Source organism: Hypanus sabinus, chromosome 22 (genome assembly GCF_030144855.1).
Source record: "Hypanus sabinus isolate sHypSab1 chromosome 22, sHypSab1.hap1, whole genome shotgun sequence".
Classification (NCBI taxonomy): domain Eukaryota; kingdom Metazoa; phylum Chordata; class Chondrichthyes; order Myliobatiformes; family Dasyatidae; genus Hypanus; species Hypanus sabinus.
This window is the reverse complement of record NC_082727.1, coordinates 37,148,324-37,172,790: the sequence shown is the minus strand read 5'-3', so window position 1 is coordinate 37,172,790 and position 24,467 is coordinate 37,148,324. Positions and strand designations below refer to the sequence as shown.

Genomic DNA, 24,467 nt, shown 5'->3' with positions numbered 1-24,467 from the left:
AAATCCTAACCGAGGGATGTACTCCACAGTATGCGTGGCCTCCAGCATTCAGATTGTTTTGAGAGCATAAAAACAAAACAGATGGTTGGAAGAATTCAGCAGGTCAAACATCATTTGCGGAGGCAAAGGGATTGTCGACATTTTGCTTCAGGAACCTGACTGAGAGCTGGGTGTGTAGAGGGAAGGTGGCGAGACATTTAGTGAGATATCTGGCGCTAGGTACTGTTGGAACCTGACACCTCTGTGACACAAAGGTTCCTCAGAAATCAAGAGGAGGCATAAAACTTATTGCTTATAACTGTTTTATTAAATGTTACAAGACTGAAAAGCAAGCAAGAAAGAGGAGCCGGGAAAACACCGAAAAGAAAAAAATCATTTGTTATCACCTCAAACTCAGACTAGAGATAACAATTAACCTATAAAATAGTTATATTCAAATGGTGTGACAACTGCTATTGAAAACTGAGAAGCTTCTAAAAAATACAGATACAATTGTACCACAATTACTGGAAAATCCACTGAACGATTACATGTATATGCTGTAAGTGATTATATAAAAATACAATGACAAATTAATGAAATAACAATTCAGTACTTTAATCCAACATTCCCCACCCTCCCAATTCTAAATCATATGTTCAGAATTAGATCTGAAATTCAGAGGCAGAAACACTCATGGGACCTTTGTTAAGTATAAAGTAACTAAAAATTCACCCCGAGTTATGGAAGCATCAATAGTATGTACCTATAAAATATGCTGTTGTCATGGGGAGGGTTCAGACTAATTTGGCAGGGGGATGGGAACCAGAGTGATAGGGCTGAAGACAGGGCGATTGGTATACAATTAGGTGCAGTGTGTAGCGGGAGTGTGAGGAAAGATGGGCAGATGGTAGGGCAAACTTGCAGTCAGTGGGATGAAGTGAAGTGAAACATGGGGGCAAATTTGAAAAGGGTGATGAATACAGGACTGAAAGTGCTGTATTTGAATGCATGCAGTATAACGTAGATGATCTCCTAGTGCAGTTTTAGATTGGTAGGTATGACGATGTGGGCATCACTGGGTTGTGGCTAAAAGAAAACCATAGTTGGGAGGTGAACATTCAAAGACACACATTGCATTGAAAGGACAGATAGGTAGGCAGAGGGGGTGGGATGGCACTGTTGGTAAAAAAAAGCTTAAGTTAAATCCTTAGAAAGAGGTAACACAGGATCAGAAGATGTAGACTCCTTGTGGGTAGTTATTAAGCTGCAAGGGAGTTATATACAGGCCTCCAAACAGTAGCCAGGATATACTGTTTTCAATGGGAAATAGAAAAAGCATGTAATAAGGGCAATGTTACACTGGTCATAGGGAATTTTAATATGCATGTAGATTAGGAAAATCAGGTTGGTGCTGGATCCCAAGAGAGGGAAATTGTAGAATGTCTAAGAAATGGCTTTTTAGAACAGCTTGTGGTTGAGCCCAGTAGGGGAAAAGCAACATTGGATTGGTGTTGTATAATGAACCAGATTTGAGGAAGCCAAGTCATTGAGTATATTTACAGTGGAAATTGATGGGTTCTTGGTTACTCAGGGCATCAGAGGTTACGGGGAAATGGTGCTGAGAGGGGTAACAAATCAGCCATGATGGAATGGTGGAAAAAAACTAGATGGCCTTTATTCTGAATCATAGGAAGGGCGTTGGCCATGGTTTGCTCTCTTCATGGCATGTGGTCAGTTGTTGCTTGATGATTTGATTCACCCTTTCAACTTGTCTAGATGTCTTTGGATAATGGAAAGACCACTCAATGTTCATCAGCCAATGTAATTCCCTGCCAGACACTTCCAGCGAAGTGTCTCTTGGACCCTTGGTCTGAATCAACGTGACATGGCAACCTCCATCTAAAAATGTAGCCCTTTTTCAGTCCTTGAGGAGAAGGGCCACCAGCCCTCATCCGTACTGGTCCCCAGGCCTGACATCTGACCTTGGGTGTTCTGTGTCCATATCATTGGTTTTCAAATGGGAAGCAGAGGTTCAGATTCAGCCTGACGTCTACTACCCTCCGCATCTCTGTTGCTAAACCCTGTCTGTCCCTAATAAGCAACTGAAAAGAAGGACAGAATCTGAGCCGCAACCTCATCAGAGACTGCAGCTTGGCATCTTGTAAGGAAAGGCTTATATTCTAAGGGCTCTTGCACCCCGGTGAGTACAGGCCGAATGAGGTGGTGGGGCTTGGGCCTTTACGTGGGAAAGGAGCCAATGTTTGGCCATTGCTGCAGCAGACTTGGGGACAATTCGATGCGGCAAAACCAAAGCAAGTCGGTGGAGGTGAAGTGGCAGGGCCCGGACCCGAGTGCGAGGAATGACTAAAGGTTTAGCCACTTTAAGTGCTGGGCTGAATTGAAAAGGTCAGTGTGTCGGGACTGGAGATAATAGACAGGCCAGTGTTCAGCTCGCTGCTCCATCAGGTTTACTCAACTCTGCACTGAAGTGAGGCTGCGGCCTGCAACTGACCGGCTCCTGAATCAGCTGCAGTGTTGGCTGGCTCTGTGTCTGTGGACCCACTTTAGTGAACTTCAGTTCTAAAAGTTTTTGGTTATAGGTTATTGGTTTTTGACAATACACAGTAACCAGTTAAACCACTAACTTGTACGTCTTTGGACTGTGGGAGGAAATGCTTAAGGCTGAACTCCAACACCCTGTGTTGCAATAGCATCACGCCAAATGCTATACTATCCTGGTGCCCTGTGGTTACAGACCATGTCCTTGGCAGGTAACCTTTCTGCCTGAGATTGATAACGTGTGTCCACTCTTTGGCTGTTGCATTGCCTTTTGAAGCATTCTTAGGTGCTGTCAGCAGACTGGATAGGTATTATAAAGAATTTACTGGTGTTTCTTTCACGTAATCTACTCAGATCCAATCTTTGCCATGAAACTTTTATGCAAGATATGTCCATCTGAAAATGGTCTTCATCATTCTTCAGAATCTACTTGCCTTCAGTCAGATTTGTGTTACAAACTGAAATGCAGAATACATCTCAGGATTAGCAAGTAAAAGAGATTATCCTACAGTAGAAATGTGCAAAGGTTCTTCCACATGTTTCTGCATTCGGCTCCATTTCAAATAATTTCTTACACCCAACTTTGCTTCAACTCACACATTCTGATCTCATAGTTATGGAGTTAAGTAAGTCAGGGGTAAAATTTTAGAATTAATGCGATTTATTTTGTATACTTCAGTCATCACCACTCATGAATACAGAAGAGAGACAGACTGGTTGCAATAAGGGTATTTTTTGAGATTTCGCCAGTAATATCTCATTTGAAGAAGGTGTTGCACGAATATATTAAGTGAAACAAAGGTGTCATAAAGCCACTCTTTAGATTGGACAGAATCATTCCTTCTTTTAAGCATCATTTAGGCCCTTCAAAGAAAGGCGTAATTCCCAAAGAGCACTCAGATAGTCTTCATTATCATGATCAGTCTCCAAAGCCTTCTCAAAGTATTCAATAGCTTTAGCCTTGTTCCCACTCTGCTGAAACAGTAACCCTTTGATACCAAGGGCCTTGCTGTCATGTGGATTTCTGCAAAGTTTCCTATCTGCCCACTTCTCCAGTTCGTAGTGACATTTTTTCCGCTCACTTGAGTTATATTCAATCTTCAGACCTTTTAGGAATAGGCTGATGGCATTTGCTTCAGATCTTCTGTGGTACAGTTGAAATGACCCAGCATGTAAACATATGTTCTGCATATTTTCTGGATGAATATCCTTTAGTTTCTGGAGAAAACTGTAGATCTCGTCTGCTCTAGGGATGTCTCCAATTTTTACATAGAGGTCCGCAAGATCCAATTGTGGTTGAATAGCTGTCCTTTTACGATACTCAGAGGCCTTTTCAAAGTGGTACTTACATTGTTCGATCAACTCAGTTTTGTGCTGAAGTGCATCGTTATAACAATCTGGGTGATATGGTCTGGCTTTCCGTGGCGCGAGTATAGTTCTGTAACAAATGCCCAGCTGGTGATGTACAAAACAGGAATTTGGAGTGAGTTCTAATATACGCTTCAGCAGATTAATAGCTTTGTCCACAGCTCCCTCAAGTCTGTAAAATTTTGCTACATAGCGGAGCACATATGGAAAATCAGGGGTTTTCTTCAATGCCTGTTCAACCAATTCATTTGCTTCTTTCCTTACGTTGAACTTTTGCAGTTTTATGGCCAACAGCGCCATGGCCAGAGAGTGATCTGGATCAAGCTCCAGTACACGTCGCAGATACTTCACTGACTGACTCTGTTCATGATATTCTGTCATTCCAGAAAATGATTCCAGACGAGACAGTGCAGTTGCATATCCCATTATCCACTCAGTGTTGTCAGGATCTTGTTCCAGAGCCTTTGCAAAGCATTCCTTTGCCTCCTCATAGTATTCAGCAGTGGATTTCAACAATGACCATCCCTTCTCCCCGTACACCTCGGGTATCATTGCTGTATAGCGAGGGCCATCACTGAGCGGTTTACAGATCATCTCCAGCTTGTCGAGATAGGACTGGGCCTCGGTCAGTTGTCCCATGTGGTAATGCACCCAGGCAAAGTTTCCATAGGTGACGATGCATCTTCTTTCAAATTCATCTTTGTACTCCTCCCTCAGAATCTTTTCAGCTTCCTTTAAGTTTTTAATGGCTTCTTCATGATTACCTTGCAAGCAGTTCACAAAAGCAAGCTGGTTGTAGGATGTGCCTCGATATTTGTCGTTAAATTGGAGAGAATCTTCTAATCTATACATAAGATCTTCCAAGTCAAGCGTTTCCTTCTTGGGGCTCCACGTGAAGTGACACTGAAGCTGACTGAGCTTCTCTTTCAACGAATCTCTTGGAGTGTTGCTGTAAGAGAGCAAAAATGATTCACTGAGGCAGGTCCACCCTTTCATGCATTATCTGTAGTTACACTCAGCACATCAGGCAGCATATGAAGAAAGAGAAAGCATTAATGTTTCAGGTCATCAACAGAATATGGAGAATTGATTTATGTATTGAGGATGGGAATGTGTATTCTCAGCAGACGGATGCTTCACTACACTGATGATACATTCGGTAATATTGCAAGTGGCACCACAGTTCATTGAACAGCCTTTCCGATGTTGTGCCTGGAACCTGTGCTACAGTCAGAATCAGAAGTTTTTCCCCCTATAGTCTAATACAGTGGCTGGAAGGTAAAGGGTGCAGTTGACTTAAATAAGATGAAACTGATTTTGTGAAGTCTATTAAGATTTTCCAGATGTGCTTGTTAACATTTTGCATGAGAAAAGACCCTGATTTTTGCCAAATACACTGTTAATCCCACCTAATATTTAGCAAAGTCCTATTGGCATTCCCTGTGAAGGTGTACACCTTCCCATGCAAGTGATATGGTTTTGCCAAATTATGCTGATCATGGAGGTTACCAAGAAGGCTGACGAAAGAATGGCGGTGGACATTGTTGACATGGACTTTAGCAAGGCCTTTGACAAAGTCAAATATGAAGGACTGATCCAGAAGGTCAAGTTCCTTGGCATTCTTGATAAACTGGTCAATTGGATCTGATATTGTCATAGTGGGAGCAGCCAGTGTGGTTATTGTTTTGATTGGAGGCCTGTGACTGGTGGTGTGATGAGGGACCACTGCAGTGTCCACTGTTTTTATCATCTGTATTAACGATTTACAGTAGAGAACAAATGTCTTAGGTACATATATACCCAGGGTGCCTAAGAATTTTGTACTATAGTCATTTTATGCATTGCATTGTATTGATGCTACAAAAAAAAACACAAATTTCACGACATATGTGAGTGACGATAAACCTAATTCTGATATGGGTCTCTATTATGGACTGAGAGTGGAAAGGGGGCAGGGAGAGGAGAATCACGGTTGGGAAAAGTGGAAGGGAGAGGGGATGGAACAGAAAGCACCAGAGAGACATTCCGAAATGATCAACAAACCAATTGTATCGAATCAAATTGCCTTGCCTGGTGTCTCAGGGATGGGTGTGTCTGCACCCACGATGTAATCCATCCCTAGCGCTCCTCCACTAACAACTTGTCCCACACCCTTCCTGCAGCACTACAACCTCCCTATTCCCAATATTCTTTGCTTCCACCAGATTTACAAACTTACAAATATTGTCTTGCAAAATTCTCCGGCACTATGCTATGTAATACTGTCTATGACCTTTGCACAGTACTGTAGATCAGAGATTCCCAAACCTTTTTTGAATTACCCCCCACTTTGCTCCCAGCCCTCATCCCCAGTGCCCTCTTCTCCCTTTCTCACCATTAAATAAAAACTATAAAGAACTTTGATTTATGATGCATAATGAAAGAAAAGAGGAACTGCAAATCCAAAGCACTGATAAATAATTGCAAAATATATTCAAATACATTAACACGATAAAATCCTGCAGATGCTGGAAATTCAATCAACACACACAAAATCCTGGTGGAACGCAGCAGGCCAGGCAGCAATTATAGGAAGAAGTACAGTCGATATTTCGGGGGATACAGACGATGGGAGCCAGGGAACTTGAAATCATTGAAAAGATCCAGAGAATGAGAAGTGTCACGAATATAGGTGGGAAAGGATTGAACAAGGGGGGATAAAACAGTGTCACAATAGCATTAGCTTCAATATAATTATGGAGAAGGACAGGACTGGACCCAGAGTTGAGATTTTTGATTAGAGAAAGGCTAACTTTGAGGAGATGCAAAGGGATTTAGAGAGAGTGGATTGGGTCAAGTTGTTTTATGGGAAGGATGTAATAGAGAAATGGAGGTCATTTAAGGGTGAAATTATGAGGGTACAGAATCTTTATGTTCCTGTTAGGTTGAAAGGAAAGGTTAAAGGTTTGAAAGCACCATGGTTTTCAAGGGATATTAGAAACTTGGTTCGGAAAAAGAGGGATGTCTATAATAGATATAGGCAGCATGGAGTAAAGGAATTGCTCGAGGAATATAAAGAATGTAAAAGGAATCTTAAGAAAGAGATTAGAAAAGCTAAAAGAAGATACGAGGTTGGTTTGGCAAATAAGGTGAAAGTAAATCCGAAAGGTTTCTACGGTTATATTAAAAGCAAGAGGATAGTGAGGGATAAAATTGGTCCCTTAGAGAATCAGGGTGGTCAGCCATGTGTGGAGCCGAGGGAGATGGGAGAGATTTTGAACTATTTCTTCTCTTCGGTATTCACTAAGGAGAATGATATTGAATTGTGTAAGGTGTGGGAAACAAGTAAGGAAGTTATGGAACCTATGACAATTAAAGAGGTGGAAGTACTGGCACTTTTAAGAAATTTAAAAGTGGATCAATCTCCGGGTCCTGACAGGATATTCCCCAGGACCTTGAGGGAAGTTTGTGTAGAGATAGCAGGAGCTTTGACGGAGATCTTTCAGATGTCATTAGAAACGGGGATTGTGCTGGAGGATTGGCGTATTGCTCATGTGGTTCCATTGTTTAAAAAGGGTTCTAGAAGTAAGCCTAGCAATTCTAGACCTGTCAGTTTGACATCAGTGGTGGGTAAATTAATGGAATGTATTCTTAGAGATAGTATTAATAATTATCTGGATAGACAGGATCTGATTAGAAGTAGCCAGCACAGATTTGTGCGTGGAAGGTCATGTTTGACAAACCTTATTGAATTTTTTGAAGAAGTTACGAGGAATGTTGACGAGGGTAAGGCAGTGGATGTAGTCTATATGGACTTCAGCAAGGCCTTTGACAAAGTTCCACATGGAAGGTTAGGTAAGAAGGTTCAGTCGCCAGGTATTAATGCTGGAGTAATAAAATGGATTCAACAGTGGCTAGATGGGAGATGCCAGAGAGAAGTGGTGGATAATTGTTTATCGGGATGGAGGCCGGTGACTAGTGGGGTGCCTCAGGGATCTGTTTTGTGCCCAATGTTGTTTGTAATATACATAAATGATCTGGATGATGGGGTGGTAAATTGGATTAGTAAGTATGCCAATGATACTAAGGTAGGAGGTGTTGTGGATAATGAGGTGGGTTTTCAAAGTTTGCAGGGAGATTTATGCCGGATAGAAGAATGGGCTGAATGTTGGCAAATGGAGTTTAATGCTGAGAAGTGTGAGGTTCTACATTTTGGCAAGAATAAACCAAATAGAACATACAGGGTAAATGGTAGGGCATTGAGGAATGCAGTGGAACAGAGAGATATCGGAATAACAGTGCATAGTTCCCTGAAGGTGGAGTCTCATGTAGATAGGGTGGTGAAGAAGGCTTTTGGAATGCTGGTCTTTATAAATCAGAGCATTGAGTACAGAAGTTGGGATGTAATGTTAAAATTGTACAAGGCATTGGTAAGGATAAATTTGGAATATTGTGTATAGTTCTGGTCACCGAATTATAGGAAAGATATCAATAAATTAGAGAGAGTGCAGAGATGATTTACTAGGATGTTACCTAGGTTTCAGCACTTAAGTTACAGAGAAAGGTTGAACAAGTTAGGAGCGTAGAAGGTTGAGGGGGGGATTTGATCGAGGTATTTAAAATTTTGAGAGGGTTAGATAGAGTTGACGTGAATAGGCTGTTTCCATTGAGAGTAGGGGAGATTCAAACGAGAGGACATGATTTGAGAGTTAGGGGGCAAAAGTTTAAGGGAAACATGAGGGGGTATATCTTTACTCAGAGAGTGATAGCTGTGTGGAATGAGCTTCCTGTAGAAGTAGTAGAGGCCAGTTCAGTTGTGTCATTTAAGGTAACATTGGATAGGTATACGGACAGGAAAGGAGTGGAGAGTTATGGGCTGAGTGCGGGTAGGTGGGACTATGTGAGATTAAGAGTTTGGCATGGACTAGGAGGGCCGAGATGGCCTGTTTCGGTGCTGTGATTGTTATATGGAATATACTGTTGGTGGCTGGTAAAAAGACTCTTACTAGGAAATGGTTATCACAGGAGAGCCCAACTTTAAATACATGGATGGAAATTACAATGGACACTTACAAAATGAAGAAGGTAACAGCATCTGTTAATAATGAGCTGGAACAATTTGATTCATACTGGGAAAAATGGTTTAACTACATAATGCCTCATTGGCCTGATTTTATTCTCATAAATCAATGATATGTTGTTAAAAAAAAAATCACTCCCTACTTGTACATAGTTCATTCCTTTTGCTTGTTTTTTCTTTCCACTCTTTTCTTTAAGTGTATACCTCAGATGGATACTATGTGGAGATTTGTAATATATATGATTATATGATATATATGTACAATGTCTGAAATACATCTTATGGAAGTGTTTGTTTGATGATGAACTTCAATAAAAAAAATTAAAAAGATTGCCATAGGATACAGTGAGATAGAGATCAGTTTTAGATTTAGGCGAAGAAATGGCAAATGGAGCTTAATCAGGCCAGGCCAAGTGTGAAGTGTTTATTTGTTGGGAGTTCAAATGTAAAGGGACAGTACGCAGTTACTGGTTGGACCCTTAACAGTGTTGAAGTGCAGAGGAACCTTGGGGTGAAACCCATAGCTCCATGAAAGTGGTTGCACAAGTTGATCGAGTGGTAAGGAAGGGGTACAGCATACTTGGTTTCATTAGTTGAGGCATTTAGTTCAAGAGTCAGGAAGTTATGTTGCAGCTTTATAACCAGTCTGGTTTGGCCAATATGAACGCTTGCATTCAATTTCAGTTGCCCCATTATCAGAAGGATGTGGAGAGGGTAAAAAGAGGTTGACAAGGATGTTGTCTGGATTAGACCTCATGTGGTAAGAACAATGGCCGGACAAACAAGGGTTGTTTCATCTGGAGCAGCAGAAGCTGAGGGAAGACCTGACAGACAGTAATAAGAGTACAAGGCATAAATAGAGTGAATAACCAGTGTCTTTTTCCCAGGGTTGAAAGCACATTGGATTCAGCTTTGATCACACTGTTATAGGAAAGATGTGATTAAATTAGAAAGAGTGCAAAAAAAAAAATTTACAAAGATATTGCCAGGACTCAAGGGTCTGAAATACGGGGAGAGTTTAGACAGGCTGGGTCCCTGTACAGCCGTAAAATAACCTCTCAACTTCTATTTTCAATGCCCTAACTGATGGAAGCCAGCATGCCAAAAGTCTTCTTCTCTGTGCTATATCTGTGAGTACACTTTAAATGACACCTCTTCTCCTTCTGTTTTATAACAATACTCTGGCCCTTCCATTCAATATAAATTTGTCCTTATCTAAATTAAATTTCTTATGTTATTCCTCTGCCTACTTACCTAGCTGATCAAGATCCCACTAAAAATCTTGATACACTTCTTCCCAGACTAAAATACCCATTTTAATGTTATCTGCAATTTTACTAATTATATTTTCTCATCAAAATAACTAATAGTACTGTGCTAAGGTCTTAGGCACCTATGTTGTACAGCTGGGTTCCTAAGACTTTTGCATAGTACTGCAGCAATTTTATGTAGTCTTCTGCCATAAAATAAAAATCATGACAGACATGAGTGATGATAAATCTGATTCTGATGTGGTTCTCTATTGAGGACTGAGAGTGGGAAGGGGGCAGGGAGAGGGGAGTAAAGGGAGAAAGAGGGGAGGCAGCAGGAAGCACCAGAGATATATTCTGTAATGGCCAATAAATCAACTGTTTGGAATCGAGTGACCTTGCTTCATGTATCAGGGCTGGATGTGGCCACACCAGGGTCATTCCCTGCCCCTGACACTTGTCCTACAAATCTCCTGCTGCACTCCACCTTCTCTATTCCCAAAATTATTTGCTCCTGCCAGATTTACAAACTCTTTCACCGCCCTACAGTGACAAATACAGTCCTGTGCAAAGACCTAGCTATATACATGTGTCCAAGACTTTTGCACAGCACTGTAGATAACAAACAACAAGGAGCCCAGCATCAACCCTGGTCCAAGATGATCCTACCACTAAGTACATATTTCCCTTCTCCCCCTCCCTGCTTTCCATACGGAATGCTCTCTACGTGACTTGCTTGTCTACTCATTCCTCCTAACCGATCTACTCCCTGGTACTTATCCTTGTAAACATGACCAGTGCTACACCTCTGTCCTCACCACCAGTCGAGGCCCCAGACAGTCCTTCCCGGTGAGGCGACCCTTCACTTCTGAGTATGAATCAGAACCAGCTTTAATATGTCATGAAACATTATGTTTTGCAGCAATGGAACGTTACAATAGATATTAAAAAACGACTCAATTATAACAATAAGAAATACAACATTGAAAAAGTAATGCAAAAAGAGAACAAAAAGAACAGATTTCTGGGTCATCGATTGTATCTTGTGTTCCCAGTGCAGCATCTCCTACATCAGTGGCACTTGACATAGATTAAGGGATTGCTATGTTAGCACCTTTGCTCTGTCTACCACTTTCTACCCTCCTTTACTCCCTGTATACCCGTGACCGCATTGCTACCCACAGCTCCAATCTGCCGATGACACTACATTGATTGGCCTAATCTCAAGCAATAACGAGGTGGCCTGCAGGGAAGAAGTCGCCTCCCTGATGTAGTGGTGTCAGGAAACCAACCTCTCCCTCATTGTCGCAAAAACAAAGAGCTGGTTGTGGATTACAGGAGGAATGGAGACGGGCTAACCCCTATTGACATCAATGGATCTGGGTTTGACAGGGTAAACAGCTTAAAGTTCCTCAGCATCCATATTACTGAGGTCCTCACGTGGTCTGTTCACACCAGCTGTGTGGTGAAAAAGGCACAATAGCACCTCTTTCACCTGGGACGGTTGTGGAAGTTTGGTATGGGCCCCCAAACCCTAAGAACTTCCTGCAGGGGCACAATTGAGAGCATCCTGACTGGTGACATCACTGCCTGGTATGGGAACTGTGCCTCCCTTAATTGCAGGACTCTGCAGAGAATGGTGCAGACAGCCCAGCACATCTGTACATGTACAACACATTGGAGAAACTCATTAGGTCGGGCAGCATCCGTGGAAACAAGCAGTCAACGTTTCAGGCCGAGGCCCTTCGTCAGGACTGCTCGTTTCCACGGATGTTGCCCGACCTGCTGAGTTCCTCCAGCATGTTGTACGTGTTGCTTTGACCACAGCATCTGCAGTGTACTCTGTGTTTACCAGCATGTCTGTAGTTGTGAACTTCCCATGATTCAGGACCCCAACAGACTCATAAGTGAAGTGTTGCCTCACCTGGAAGGACTGTTTGGGGCCCTGAATGGTGGTAAGAGAGGAGATGTAGGGACAGGTGTAGCACTTACGCTTGCAGGAATAAGTGCCAGGTGGGAGATCTGTGGGGAGGGACGTGTGGACCAGGCAGTCGCGGAGGGAACGATCCCTGCGAAAATTTCATCGAATTTGCCTCTAACTTTCACCCAGCCCTCAAATTCACTTGGTCCATCTCGGACACTTCTCTCCCCTTTCTCGATCTCTCGGTCTCAATCTCTGGAGATAGACTGTCCACTGACATCTTCTATAAACCCACCGACTCCCATAGCTACCTTGATTATACCTCTTCCCACCCTGCCAAATGCAAAAATTCTATTCCCTATTCCCAGTTCCTCTGTCTCCACTGCATCTGCTCCAGGGATCAGGCTTTCCGTTCCAGGACATCCCAAATGTACTCTTTCTTTAAGAATTGTGGTTTCCCTTCTGCCGTCATCAATGATGCCCTCACCCGCATCTCCTCCATTTCCCACACTTCAGCCCTCACCCCATCCTCCTGTCACCACAACAGGGACCGTGTCCCCCTTCTCCTCACCTATCACCCCACCAGCCTCCGGATCCAGCATATTATCCTCCCAACTTCCGCCAACTTCTCCAGGACCCCACCACCCAGCACATCTTTCCCTCTCTACCCTCTCTGCTTTTTGCAGGGATCGTTCCCTCCGCGACTGCCTGGTCCACACGTCCCTTCCCACAGATCTCCCACCTGGCACTTATCCCTGCAAGCGTAAGTGCTACACCTGTCCCTACATCGCCACTATTACCACCATTCAGGGCCCCAAACAGTCCTTCCAGGTGAGGCAACACTTCACTTGTGAGTCTGTTGGGGTAATCTATTGCATCCGGTGCTCCCAGTGCGGCCTCGTCCACATCGGCGAGAGCCGACGCAGATTGAGGGACCGCTTCGTCAAGCACCTCTGCTCCATCCACCACAACAGTCAGGATCTCCCGGTTGCAACCCACTTCAACTCTCCTTCACATTCCCATTCGGATATGTCCATACATGGTCTCCTCTACGGCCACCATGAGGCCAAACTCAGGTTGGAGGAGCAACATCTCATATACCGTCTGGGTAGTCTCCAGCCCCTTGGTATGAACATTGAATTCTCCACCTTCGGGTAATTCCCTCCCTCTCTCTACCCCTATCACACTTTCACTCTGCCTCCTCTTCCAGCTGCCTATCACCTCTCATGACTCTGCCTTCTTCTACTACTCATAGTGCTTTCCCCTTAGATTCCTTCTTCACCTCTCCTGCCTATCCCCTCCCTGCTTCCCCTCCCCCACTCCTTGATCTTTCCTCTGATTGGTTTTCCACCCTCCCCCACCTTCTTTATAGGGCTCCTGTCCCCCCATCTTTAGTCCTGACGAAGGGTCTCGACCCGAAACGTTGACTGCTTCTTTCAACGGATGCTGCCCGACCTGCTGAGTTCATCCAGCTTGTTTGTTCCCCAGCGCCCCGTTAGTCACGTCACACTCCTTAATGTGACTCCCGTTTTCCTCTCTTCTTACACTTCAGTAACCCAGAAAACAGATATTACGTCGAATTCCTAAACATTGGTGTTTCCATGCCGTAGACTTGCCTCGCCCCGTATAGTCTCAGTGCTCAGAGATCTCGGGATCAAGCTAAATTTCCAAGGTCTTTAACTAGAAAGTGTTCCCCTCCCCAAATGCTTAAAAAACAGAGAGATCAAAATCCTTACTCTAAATAATTACAGATCCTAAGACAATTATTACGTTTGAGTGATTCAGTTGTGCATAACGGTACTATCATTTTCTTAGAATAACACGGTGTAAATTCAAGGTTTAACTCACCTCATGATGCTGCTCGGGATTTTCGCTTCTCCTTGTTGAGCTGGTTAACTGTGAAACTGACTTGGCTCTCTAGTCAGCTTTATAGTCCGCAAGCTGCGCGTAAATCCACAGATCACCGCCTGAAATCGGAATTCGAAACTGAAACTAGGAAACCCGCAAAGCCCTCTCTGGAAATTAACCTTTTCCTGAAAAAGTCTCCATGTATTCCAAAGATGAGGAACGTTATATTCACGCAAGGCGACGTCAACAGTGAAATGTCTGCTGCTTCCATTTTTAACCCTTAAAACACGCTCCTCTTGCGAAGAACCAGAATTACAATGGGACATCCCCAGAATTGAGCAGTTCGCTCTTAATTACCGATTCACGGACCACTTGACCTCTCCGAATTCTGCTCGTTGGAGCCGGCTCAGAAACATCCTGGGGCATTGACGTAGAGGACAGATACCAAATGAATACGGGGTTAGCGTGGAGGGGAAGAGACAGCGTGTTTCCTGCAGTGGGCTCATCAATAATTATAGCCTGGAATCTTTTAAATTAGGAACCTCTGAGCGGAGAAGAGAAAGCAGGGAACACGAGCAAGACTGAATAATGGCACGGGGAACGGAGTTAATGAGAGTGAATGGAGAGAGACGGAGCCAGTTTGCTCTGAACTGTGAAGCAGATTTCAAGCTTGGGTTTATACAATTGTGGGGACTGTTGTGGAAGGAAACGTGGGCCAAATTAATCGTTCTGTCTGAAAATAAAAACGGATATGTTATTCTGTTGGATGTTTAATTCGTTTTGCTCTGGGTTATAGGGTGTCTACAGCCTTCGTGCGTGTGTTATTTAGTGAGTGGGAATGAAAGGTAAACAGAATGTATTGACATGGGATGTGACGCCTCCACTTTGTCCATCTGCACTGCATTTTCTCTGCAACTGCAATGATATATACTACAATCTTCTGTTTTCTTTCTGCTTCCACGAAACATTTATGTAAGGCATCATGTGTCTTAAAAGCTTTGGGTTGCTTTTCACTGGATCTCTGAATGTGACAATAACAAGCCTACACGAAGCATTACCAATGAATGTAAGGAGACATGCGTCATTTTTATAAATAAAATATATCATTGAAGTAAAAGTAGAGGGTTGGTGACAAGATAGGGAAAGGGATATTGGGGTGGGAGCGCGGAATAGGGATGGTGGTGCTGGTTGGAGGGTGGAGGGGAGTGGCAGTCGTTGGGATCAGATAGCTGGCAAATGAAAAGCTGGTATGAGTGGTATGGGCGGGAGAGCGGCGGGCAAGATGAGGGTCGACCGACGGTTATGAGATACCCACACCCCTCGAGTACGTTGGTGCCAGATGACATTGTCTATGAAACTCGATAAGGCCGTGCCCCAGTTTTTTACATCCATGGCAGTCTCGATTAGTACACAATCTACTGCAGGAAGATTGATCAGCTGATCAAGCGACATCTGTGGGTGAAAAGAGTTCTGCCAACGTTTTGGGTCGAAACCGTGCAGCAGGACTTCACAATCAGCGACCGTCCTTTCTTGGCATCCGCGCTGATCCTGAACGCTCCTGGAACAGTGAAAAGCAAATTCCCCAGTGCATACTTCGTTAGTCACGTTGCTCCTTAATACGACTCTTGTTTTCCTCTCCTCTTACACTTCAGTAACCCAACAAACAGATTTTGCGTCGAACTGCTAAACACTGGTATTTCCATGCTGTGGACTTCACTCGCCCCCTTTATCCCAGCGTTCAGAGATCCCGGGATCAAGCTAAAATCTAAACTTAAAATGTGAACCCCTAAGTGGTTAAAGACCAGGCTCAGATCAAAATCCCTACTCTACGTAATTCACAGATCCTGTGATTAATATTACTATTGACTGATACAGCTATCATCTTCTTAGCGTGTATAGATTTTTAATAACACGGTGTAAATTCAGGGTTTAACACCTCATGATGCTGCTCAGGATTCTCGCAGCATCTAGTTGAGCTGTTCACCGGAGAAACTGGACAAGATACAACTCTCCGGTCAGTTTTATGGTCTGCAAGCTCCACGAATCACTGCCTGAAATCGGAGTTCGAAACTGAACTTACAAAACCCGCATTTTCCGCACTAGAAATTTACCGTTTCATGGAAAACTCCCCAAAGACGGGGAACGCTGTATTCACGGTGGGCGGTGACAACATCGAGAGGTGGCCGTGGCTTCCATTTTAACCCTGACGCACCAAGCACGTGGAGTTAGAATCGGCGAGTCCCAGAATTGTGGAATTGTCCCCCTGAATCACAGACCACTTGATCTCACCGAATGCTGGAGGGAGGGAGGGAGGGAGAAGGGGAGGGAGAAAGCGAGAGGGAAGGAATATATGCCTTTACTTCTGACATTGGCAACATCAGGACTTTGATTTGAATATTCATTGACCTGTCAGACACCACCTCACTGCCGGCAGTTCAGGTCCACACGACTTCGGTGATTTGGATCCGGAGGATAACTGAATGGCTCTCGGGGGCCCAGTTAATTTCATGGAGAGGGAGTGCACTGCACACCTCAAGCAGAGCCCCGGGGTCAGATGCTGAGTGTCAGTTTGCGGAATGCCTCCCATTGTCTCTTGACATCTTTGTGGTACCAGGGTCAGGGGATGCACATGGCAAGCAACACAAACCATTATACATTACATGCCCTTTGAGTCATACCGCCCAGCGAACCCCTGATTTAAGACTATAAGAGTTAGACCAGTTGGCCCAACACATCTGCTCCGCCATTTCATCGTGGCTGATCCAATTTTCCTCAGCCTCAGTCTCCTGCCTTCTCCCAATATCCCTTCGTGCTCTGATTAATCAAGAATCTATCAACCTCTGCCTTAAATACACATACAGACTTGGCTTTCACAGCTGCCTGTAGCAAAGAATTCCATAGATTCACCACTCTCTGGCTAAAGAAATTCCTCCTTATCTCCGTTCGCAGAGGATGCCCCTCTATTCTGAGACTGTGTCCTCTGGTCTTAGACCCCCCCCCCCCCCTCACCACAGGAAACATCCTCTCCCCATCCACTCTATCAAGGCCTTTCACCATTCGATAGGTTTCATTGAGGTCACCTGTTGCTCTTCTGAATTCCAGTGAATACAGGCCCAGAGTCATCAAACGCTCTTCATATGACAAGCCATTTAATCTTGGAATCATTTTCGTGAGCCTCCTTTGAACCCTCTCCAGTTTCAGCACATCCTTTCTAAAAAAGGGGGCCCAAACCTGATCATAACACTCCAAGTGAGGCCTCATCAGTGCTTCATAAAGTTTCAACATAAGTAGTGCAGAAACAGAGATAAAAACAGCAGCGAGGTATTGTCCATGGGCTCAATGTCCATTTAGATATCAGATTGCAGAGGGGAAGAAGCTGTTCCTGAAACACTGAGTGCCTTCAGGCTTCTGTACCTCCTTCCTGATGGGAGCAGTGAGAACAGAGCATGTCCTGGGCAATTAATGATGTATGCCGCCATTTTGTGCCATCAATCCTTGAAGATGTGCTTGAATACTTTGGAGGTTAGTGTCCATGATGGAGTAGACAAAAATTATAAATCTGTGCCGCTTATTTTGATCCTCTGCAGTGGCATCACAACCCACCCCCGCCCACCATACCAATGGTGATGCAGCCAGTTAGAATGCCCTCCACATTACATCTGTAGAAATTTGAGAGAGCCTTTGGTGACATACTAAATCTCCTCAAACACTCATGAAATATAGCCGCTGCCGTGCTTCCTTTGCAGATGCATCACTATGTTGGGCCCAGGATAGCTCCTCTGAGATATTGCCACCAGAGAGGACGGCTGAGAGACACCAGTCAGTGTACAGATATCCCCTCAAAGAAAGGGAATGGGAGACACTGGTTAGTGTGCAATATGTACCCGTAAGACAAAGAGAGCCTCATCAGCAGCAATGATGAGTTGGCATACAGAGAGGCATGGCAAATAGTTCGAGAACAACGACTCCTCTCAATGTGGACAAGACAAAAGAGATGACTGTGAACTTCAGGAAGGCACAGATCAGCTACTCTCCATTGCACGTCAATGGCTCTGCTGGGAAGAGAGTGAAGAGCACAAAATTCCTTGGTGTGCACAAAACGGATGATCTAACCTGGGCCCACTGATGCACCGTCAATAACTCTCAGAGACGGGAGGCAAATGATAGGCTTTTATTAGCTGCAAAAAATGACCACACAACATCCTGGAGACTGAGGGGGGAGCAGTGCCTCCAACCGCCTTTATACAGGGGTCTGTGGGAGGAGCCACAGGAGCAGTAAGCAGAGGGGCGTGTCCAGACAGGTATATGTAGTTCACCACACCCACAACACCTCCTAACCACTTAAGAAGCCACAGCAATGGCCATTCTTTCTATGAAGACCGAGAAATGCTAGTCCATCCATTCTAACAGCTTTCTACAAGAGCACCATTGAGCATGTCCTATGCGGCTGTGTCATTGTGTTATATCGAAGCTCTATGACATTGGACCTTGACCCTCAAAGGATAATGGAAACTGCTGAGAGGATCACAGAGGTCTCCATCGCATTACTTGTGACATTTACCGGGTGCATTGCAGAGGAAGGGCCTGAAGCATTGTTGAAGGTCCCTCCCACCAATCCTATAATCTCTTTGACTCACTACTGCCAGGAAGGAGGCATGGAAGCATCAGGTTTAGGACTGGTAGACTGGTTATTAGCTTCTTCCCCCAGCCTGTGAGACTAATGAATATCCTGTATTGCCAGTGAGCTGTTTACTTGTGCTGAGTATTACATGCATTTTCAAGGAGATTTATTGACTTATTTATGGTAATATTTTGTTTTATGTGCTATGTGTGATATATGGGTGCACCGTGGTCTTGGGGGATGTTGTTAACTATGTGCTCAGAGCCATGTTGAACCAGTTTACTTTTGTGTCTTTAGATGACATCCTTATCTATTTCTGCTCTTATCAGGAACACGTCCATCATGTCTGCAGGGTTCTCAAAAATAACCTGTATGACAAGCCTGAGAAATGCAAGCTCTATAAAGATCAGATGTCATTTTTGGGCTATATACTTACCACATCCAGTGTTCAAATGAACCCAAGTAAAGTTCAGGCTTTTATAGAGTGGCCCAAACTGTCTACAGTCAAACAAGTATGGTGGCTCATGGGTTTGCGAACTTTTATTGCTGCTTCATCCGGAATTTTGGCTCTATCGAGGCTCCCATAAATGCATTCACCATGAAGACCTTGGCAGGATTCCAGTGGACTAATAGTGCCGACGAAGCATTTTCAAAGTTAAGGTGACGTTTTACCACTGTTCACAGCCATTTATAGTTGAGGAGGATGCATCTGATGTTGGCATTGGAGCTGTTCTCTCCCCGCGCTCTTCTGCGGATAGCTGGCTGCATCCTCTGCCTTTCTTTCCCTTCGCTTGACTCCAGCCAAGAGTAACTACAATGTTGGAAACCAGGAGCTTCTGGCTGTCAAGGAGGCCCTGGAGGAAGGGAAAGACCTGCTGGAGGGGGAGGGCATCCTTTCTTGGTCTGGACCCATCACAAGAACCTACAGTCAGGATGCAAAGAGACTCAACTCCCGTCAAGCCCAGTGGGCTCTCTTCTTCACCTAGTTTAACTTCATCCTCACCTATCATCCCAACAGCAAGAATACCCACATTAGCACAGCTGAACCGACAGATCTGAGCACCGTACCTCCCCCAGCAACAGCTGCCCAGACTGGGTGAAGGAGCAATTCAACACTGTGTTACTTCTCCTCTACAATCTCTCTGCTGGCTTCTCCTCTGACCGGCGTTTCCCCACACACCATCCCATGTACTTTCTCAAAGGGAAGACACTTCGGCTACCTCTGGAGTATTCTTCAAGTTAGAATCTAACTCCTGCACTTCCTTCTCCCATTCTCTAATCATTTTCCTAGGTAACCTTGCCTCAGCACATGTTAAGTCACTGGGATCAAACAGTTCCAACATATTTCTAAGTTCATCGGTGCTGTGAGACACCGATGTCCTTAACCATCTACAGTAGCTATCGGTTCCTGCTCTAAAGGATCACAATCTAATGTCGATCCATACGCACCTTGAAACACCACCTACAGATGGGATGCCAATGTACTGGGGTGTTCTCCTTCCCACTGGTAACATTGATATAACACATCTATTGGGTCCCCGCTATTATTAACAATAACAGTCAATATCGCATTCTTTAACTCCTCATTTGATCCCCCAGTGTTTCGCTGTGTTTCTGGCAAAGTGGAGTGTATGGATGCAAGGACATTATCATCAACATTCGTTGTTTGGCATCATCTAGTCTGTGTATTGCTTTCTGGTAAGTAATTGCTTGGAAAAGTTCCCTAGGATCAACCCCGGGCATAAATATACCGATTAACTTTGCAATATCCCTCTGCTGCTGTACCCCGAACAGTTATATCTTGGCTTTGATTTCCTGCTCCAGCTCCTCCCTTTCTGATAGTAACTGGGTGGGGGGGGGGGGGGGGGTGAATCTTGCCGATGGCAGCACAGTCTCTTTTTGGATATACGCTGGCGGGTTGACCTCAGGAGGAAGCTTCTCATTAAAAAGATAACTGTTTGCCTTATCTGCTAACCCATTCCAATCGCTATCTCCTTATTCATCCTCCTTCCCTCTTTTAGAACCAATAGCAAATATTATTTCTTTCTGTGCAGTAGCTTGGTCCTGCAGCTTTTGTATCTGCTTTAAACGCTTTGTATGATCCCATTATTACACTCCTTTCCGTGCACTGATTTCTGTAATACATTCATAGCTGCTTTTAAATAACTGCACTGGATCTTTAATTCCTCCAGTTTGTTCTTAACTAAATTATCTTCTTCCTCCTGTTTACTCCTTTCTTTAACCAATTTCTCACACTTTAGCTGAAATTGTTCATATGACCAAATCCATACTTCTCTGCCCCTGCAAGTCAGTAGCCTTACCCTAAAGGGTTTCTACCTCCTTTTGGAGCCTTTTGTTTTTGTCTTCTAATCTATCCACTCTAGTTTCTCAAACATATTCCAGGATATCCTACTGTTGGCTTCTGCTTTTTGCCGCAATTTCAGGAATTCCCATTTTAATCTGTCTCGTTTGGCCTAGGCTTTTTGCTGACATTTCAGGATTTCCCGATACACTCTATCTCGCTCGGCTTCAGCTTTTTGCTGAAATAATTTTAAATCCTCAATCGAACTGGCAACTGCTACTGGCCGCTGTAGCCATTGAAATTCCTTATCTGACAATTTCCCCTGAGCAATCTTAAAAAAATACTTTCCCTGCAGTTTTCCCTTCAGTGCTAGTATAACTAGCATGCTCTCCATATTGTGGCCATTTCCCCTAAATGTATTTCTGGAGAAATCCCCTCCAATTAAAACAATCCATGTCCTCTGGACTTGCAGAATTCCCTGAATTCTTCATGCTGAGTCAGTAATAACTAGTTAAATTAGCCCTAAATCTCTCTGTTTCTCATCCACGTGGTCTGTCTTAAGTCTCCCACTAACTCAATGGGAGATTTATGCTCAAGCCCAACCAGGGACACCAATTCTGTTACAATGATCTATCCCTTAGTAATAACAATCAGGGAGGCACAGAGAGAATACGTAATTACGAACAAGTACCTTTATTGTCTCAATGGAAGAACACGAGAACTTACAGTAACGAATACCTGTCTGTATAACTTCTAAGTTTTCCAGACCCCCCATGAACAGTCAAAGAATAGAAAACATAATGACACAATGAGTCTCTGCTAGCTGTGTGTTTCTTGTAGTCCCGTTTCGAATCTCCATGTTGTGGGCCACCTCTCATCCACGATGGTGGGTCTCTACAGAGAGTCATCACTATCTTGTATCTGATAACATTTATTTTATACTTCATTTCTTACCAGTTCAAATCATACTTTTTAGTGTTATTGGCTATGGGTCAGGTGAATGACCTTTAACACCTTCTCATTGGCTCTGATGCAGAAGTGACAACTGGTCATTTATGGCTCTTTGTTCTCTTTGACTCCGACTAGTTTCAAACAGTCAAACCAGTTCTAGACCCTGAGTCTAATGCAATTAGTTCTGCAAACCTGCCTTTATATATAATACAGAAATCATCTGAGAATTCCTTCAGGTTTAACAGGTCAGTAGCAGAAATTCCTTGTGTTCACTTTCAGTTGCACTGATTAGAGTGTCCCAGAGCCAGGGTCGATTCAGAGTTCACAAAATGGGAGGCTTGCAAGGACAGTCTCACAAAATGGCTGACTCCACCTCCTTCAAGCGCATGACAAGAACAAAGACAAATAGTTTGTCTCCTTCCACTATCCTTAACTCATTTGAATCCACTGATTTGTAGACCGTAGTTCTTTCTTACCAACAATAGAACTTCTAAGCAAACATACTGGTGTTATGTACCCAGTAACTGGGTGTCTAACCAGCAGAGAAAGAAGTATCTGTTGGAGTCTGGTGGTACTATTTTCAAATAGTGTTTATTAGTAAAATACACAAATCAATATCAACAATGCAAATATATAGATAATACACGTTAGGAATACTAAACATAAAAGTGTGGGTGTAATAATAATCAATAATAAACAAGCTCTATCGATGTCTAGGGGATAATGAATTGTCATATGTCAGTATAAAGTTCAGTTCTGTTCAAACGTGCTGAGGTAGATGTTGGTTGTTGTGTTGTAATCATTGGGGAGAGAGAGAGAGTGAGCGAGCAGTAACAGCTACAGGCAGACAAACCTTCCTTTACGCTCTTGATCCGTCGTTCTGTTGTGGCCATTCAGGTATGACCCCTCTGTCCTTCAGCTGGACCGTTCTTGTGGTGGACTCGTCAGTCTGGCATGAGTGGACACACACACAAGCCCCCACTGGCCCTGCTATAACACTGTGAGTTAAATTGACCGATCCTTTGTTCGGTCTCCGATGACCCACACCTTCCCATGGGTTCCAACACTCAGGCAGTGCTCAATAGTGTGTCTCCTGGTGTGTCTGAGGGGTGCCTCCCCAGACCTCACTTTTATCCCTACTCACAGGGTCTCAGGTGTCAATCAATTTTGAAAGGCTGTGTCCATCAAACCAGCCCACTCCGGCTGTCCACTGAGGAATTTTAATGAACAGAATGGTACAAGATAAACAACCCTCTCAGAAGCCGTAAGTCTTTCAGAAGTCATAACATGGTGAATCAACAAGTCTCTTATCAGTAGCAGAAGTTCTGGCATGTTATTGTTCCCTCTCTCTCTCATTAGCAGCATAGCAACAGTAACAGTTTGCGATTCTCCCGGGGGGTGGGGAACATGGGCAACTCTGCACCGATCAGAGCTGTTCATCCTTCATAACACCCCCTTCCTTCTGGGAATTTTCACTAAGGTGAAAATTAACTAATACAGCGTCTTACAGGATTACAGAGTTTAACAGAAATACTGAAGTGTTCTTAACTACAAAGGTAATACAGTTATACATTCAACTTAGCATCTAGACAAACAGTCAGTGATTACATTGTCACTCCCTTTAATATGCTGCATCTTAATATCAAATTCTTGTAGCATCAGACTCCAACTTAGTAACCTCCTGTTTTTATTTTTCATGTAAGCCAAGAATACCAAAGGGTTGTGATCAGTATAAACAATTAAGGGTCTTTGTGCTGAACAAATGTAGACTTCGAAATGCTGTATCGCCAAGACAAATGCTAACAATTCTTTTTCTACAGGAAGTAGTTCCTCTGGTGCACATTGAACTTCCGAGAGAAATACGCTACTGGGTGTTCCACTCCATCCCCTGCTTTCTGCAATAGGACTGCCCCTGCAACCTCATCACTTGCATCAGTTGCCAGGGAGAAAGGTTCTAACAAGCCAGGTGCTTTTAATACAGGCTGATGGCACAGAATGGTTTTCAACTTTTCAAACAAGACAAGAATTGTCCTGACAAGAATTGCTCCACACAAACTTTTTGTCTTTCCGTAGGACATTTGTAAGAGGGAGGGTGATATCAGCAAAGTTCTTGCAAAATTTTCAATAGTACCCCACCATGCCCAAAAGCCTTCTCAAGGCTCTTCTATTTGTTGGTACAGGAACCTCAGAAATAGCCTGTACTTTTGCCTGCATAAGAGCCAACTTCCCCTGTCCTACCACATACCCCAATTATGTGATTGTGGCATGACCAAGTTCACTTTTTGCGAGGTTCACTGTAAGTTGGGCTGCAGACATTCTTTTAAACAGGTTTTCTACAGCCTCAATGTGCTCATCCCAGGTGTCACTCCAAACTACCACATTGTCAATGTAAGCCTTGGTGTTTGTTAACCCTTTTATCACCATGTCAATCATTCCCTGAAATGTCCCTGTTGCATTTTTCATTCCGAACGGCAAGACATTGCATTCGTAAAACCCAGATGGGGTGACAAAGGCTGAAAATTCTCGAGCCCTGTCCATCAAAGGAATGCACCAGTATCCCTTTAACAAGTCAATCTTAGTGATGTACCTCGCTTTCCCCATTTTAT

The 24,467-nt window shown here is 43.8% G+C and overlaps 1 protein-coding gene across 1 annotated transcript; it reads right to left on the bottom strand.

The window, feature by feature from the left end:
• Positions 1–291: 291 nt before the first annotated feature.
• LOC132379526 (interferon-induced protein with tetratricopeptide repeats 1-like) lies at positions 292–14,551 on the bottom strand. The gene is made up of 2 exons (XM_059947510.1): positions 13,988–14,551; positions 292–4,858 (listed from the first exon to the last, which is right to left on the bottom strand). The coding sequence occupies exons 1-2, from the start codon at positions 13,990–13,992 to the stop codon at positions 3,388–3,390; spliced, it is 1,476 nt and encodes a 491-aa protein (XP_059803493.1). The 5' UTR covers positions 13,993–14,551; the 3' UTR covers positions 292–3,387.
• Positions 14,552–24,467: the final 9,916 nt, after the last annotated feature.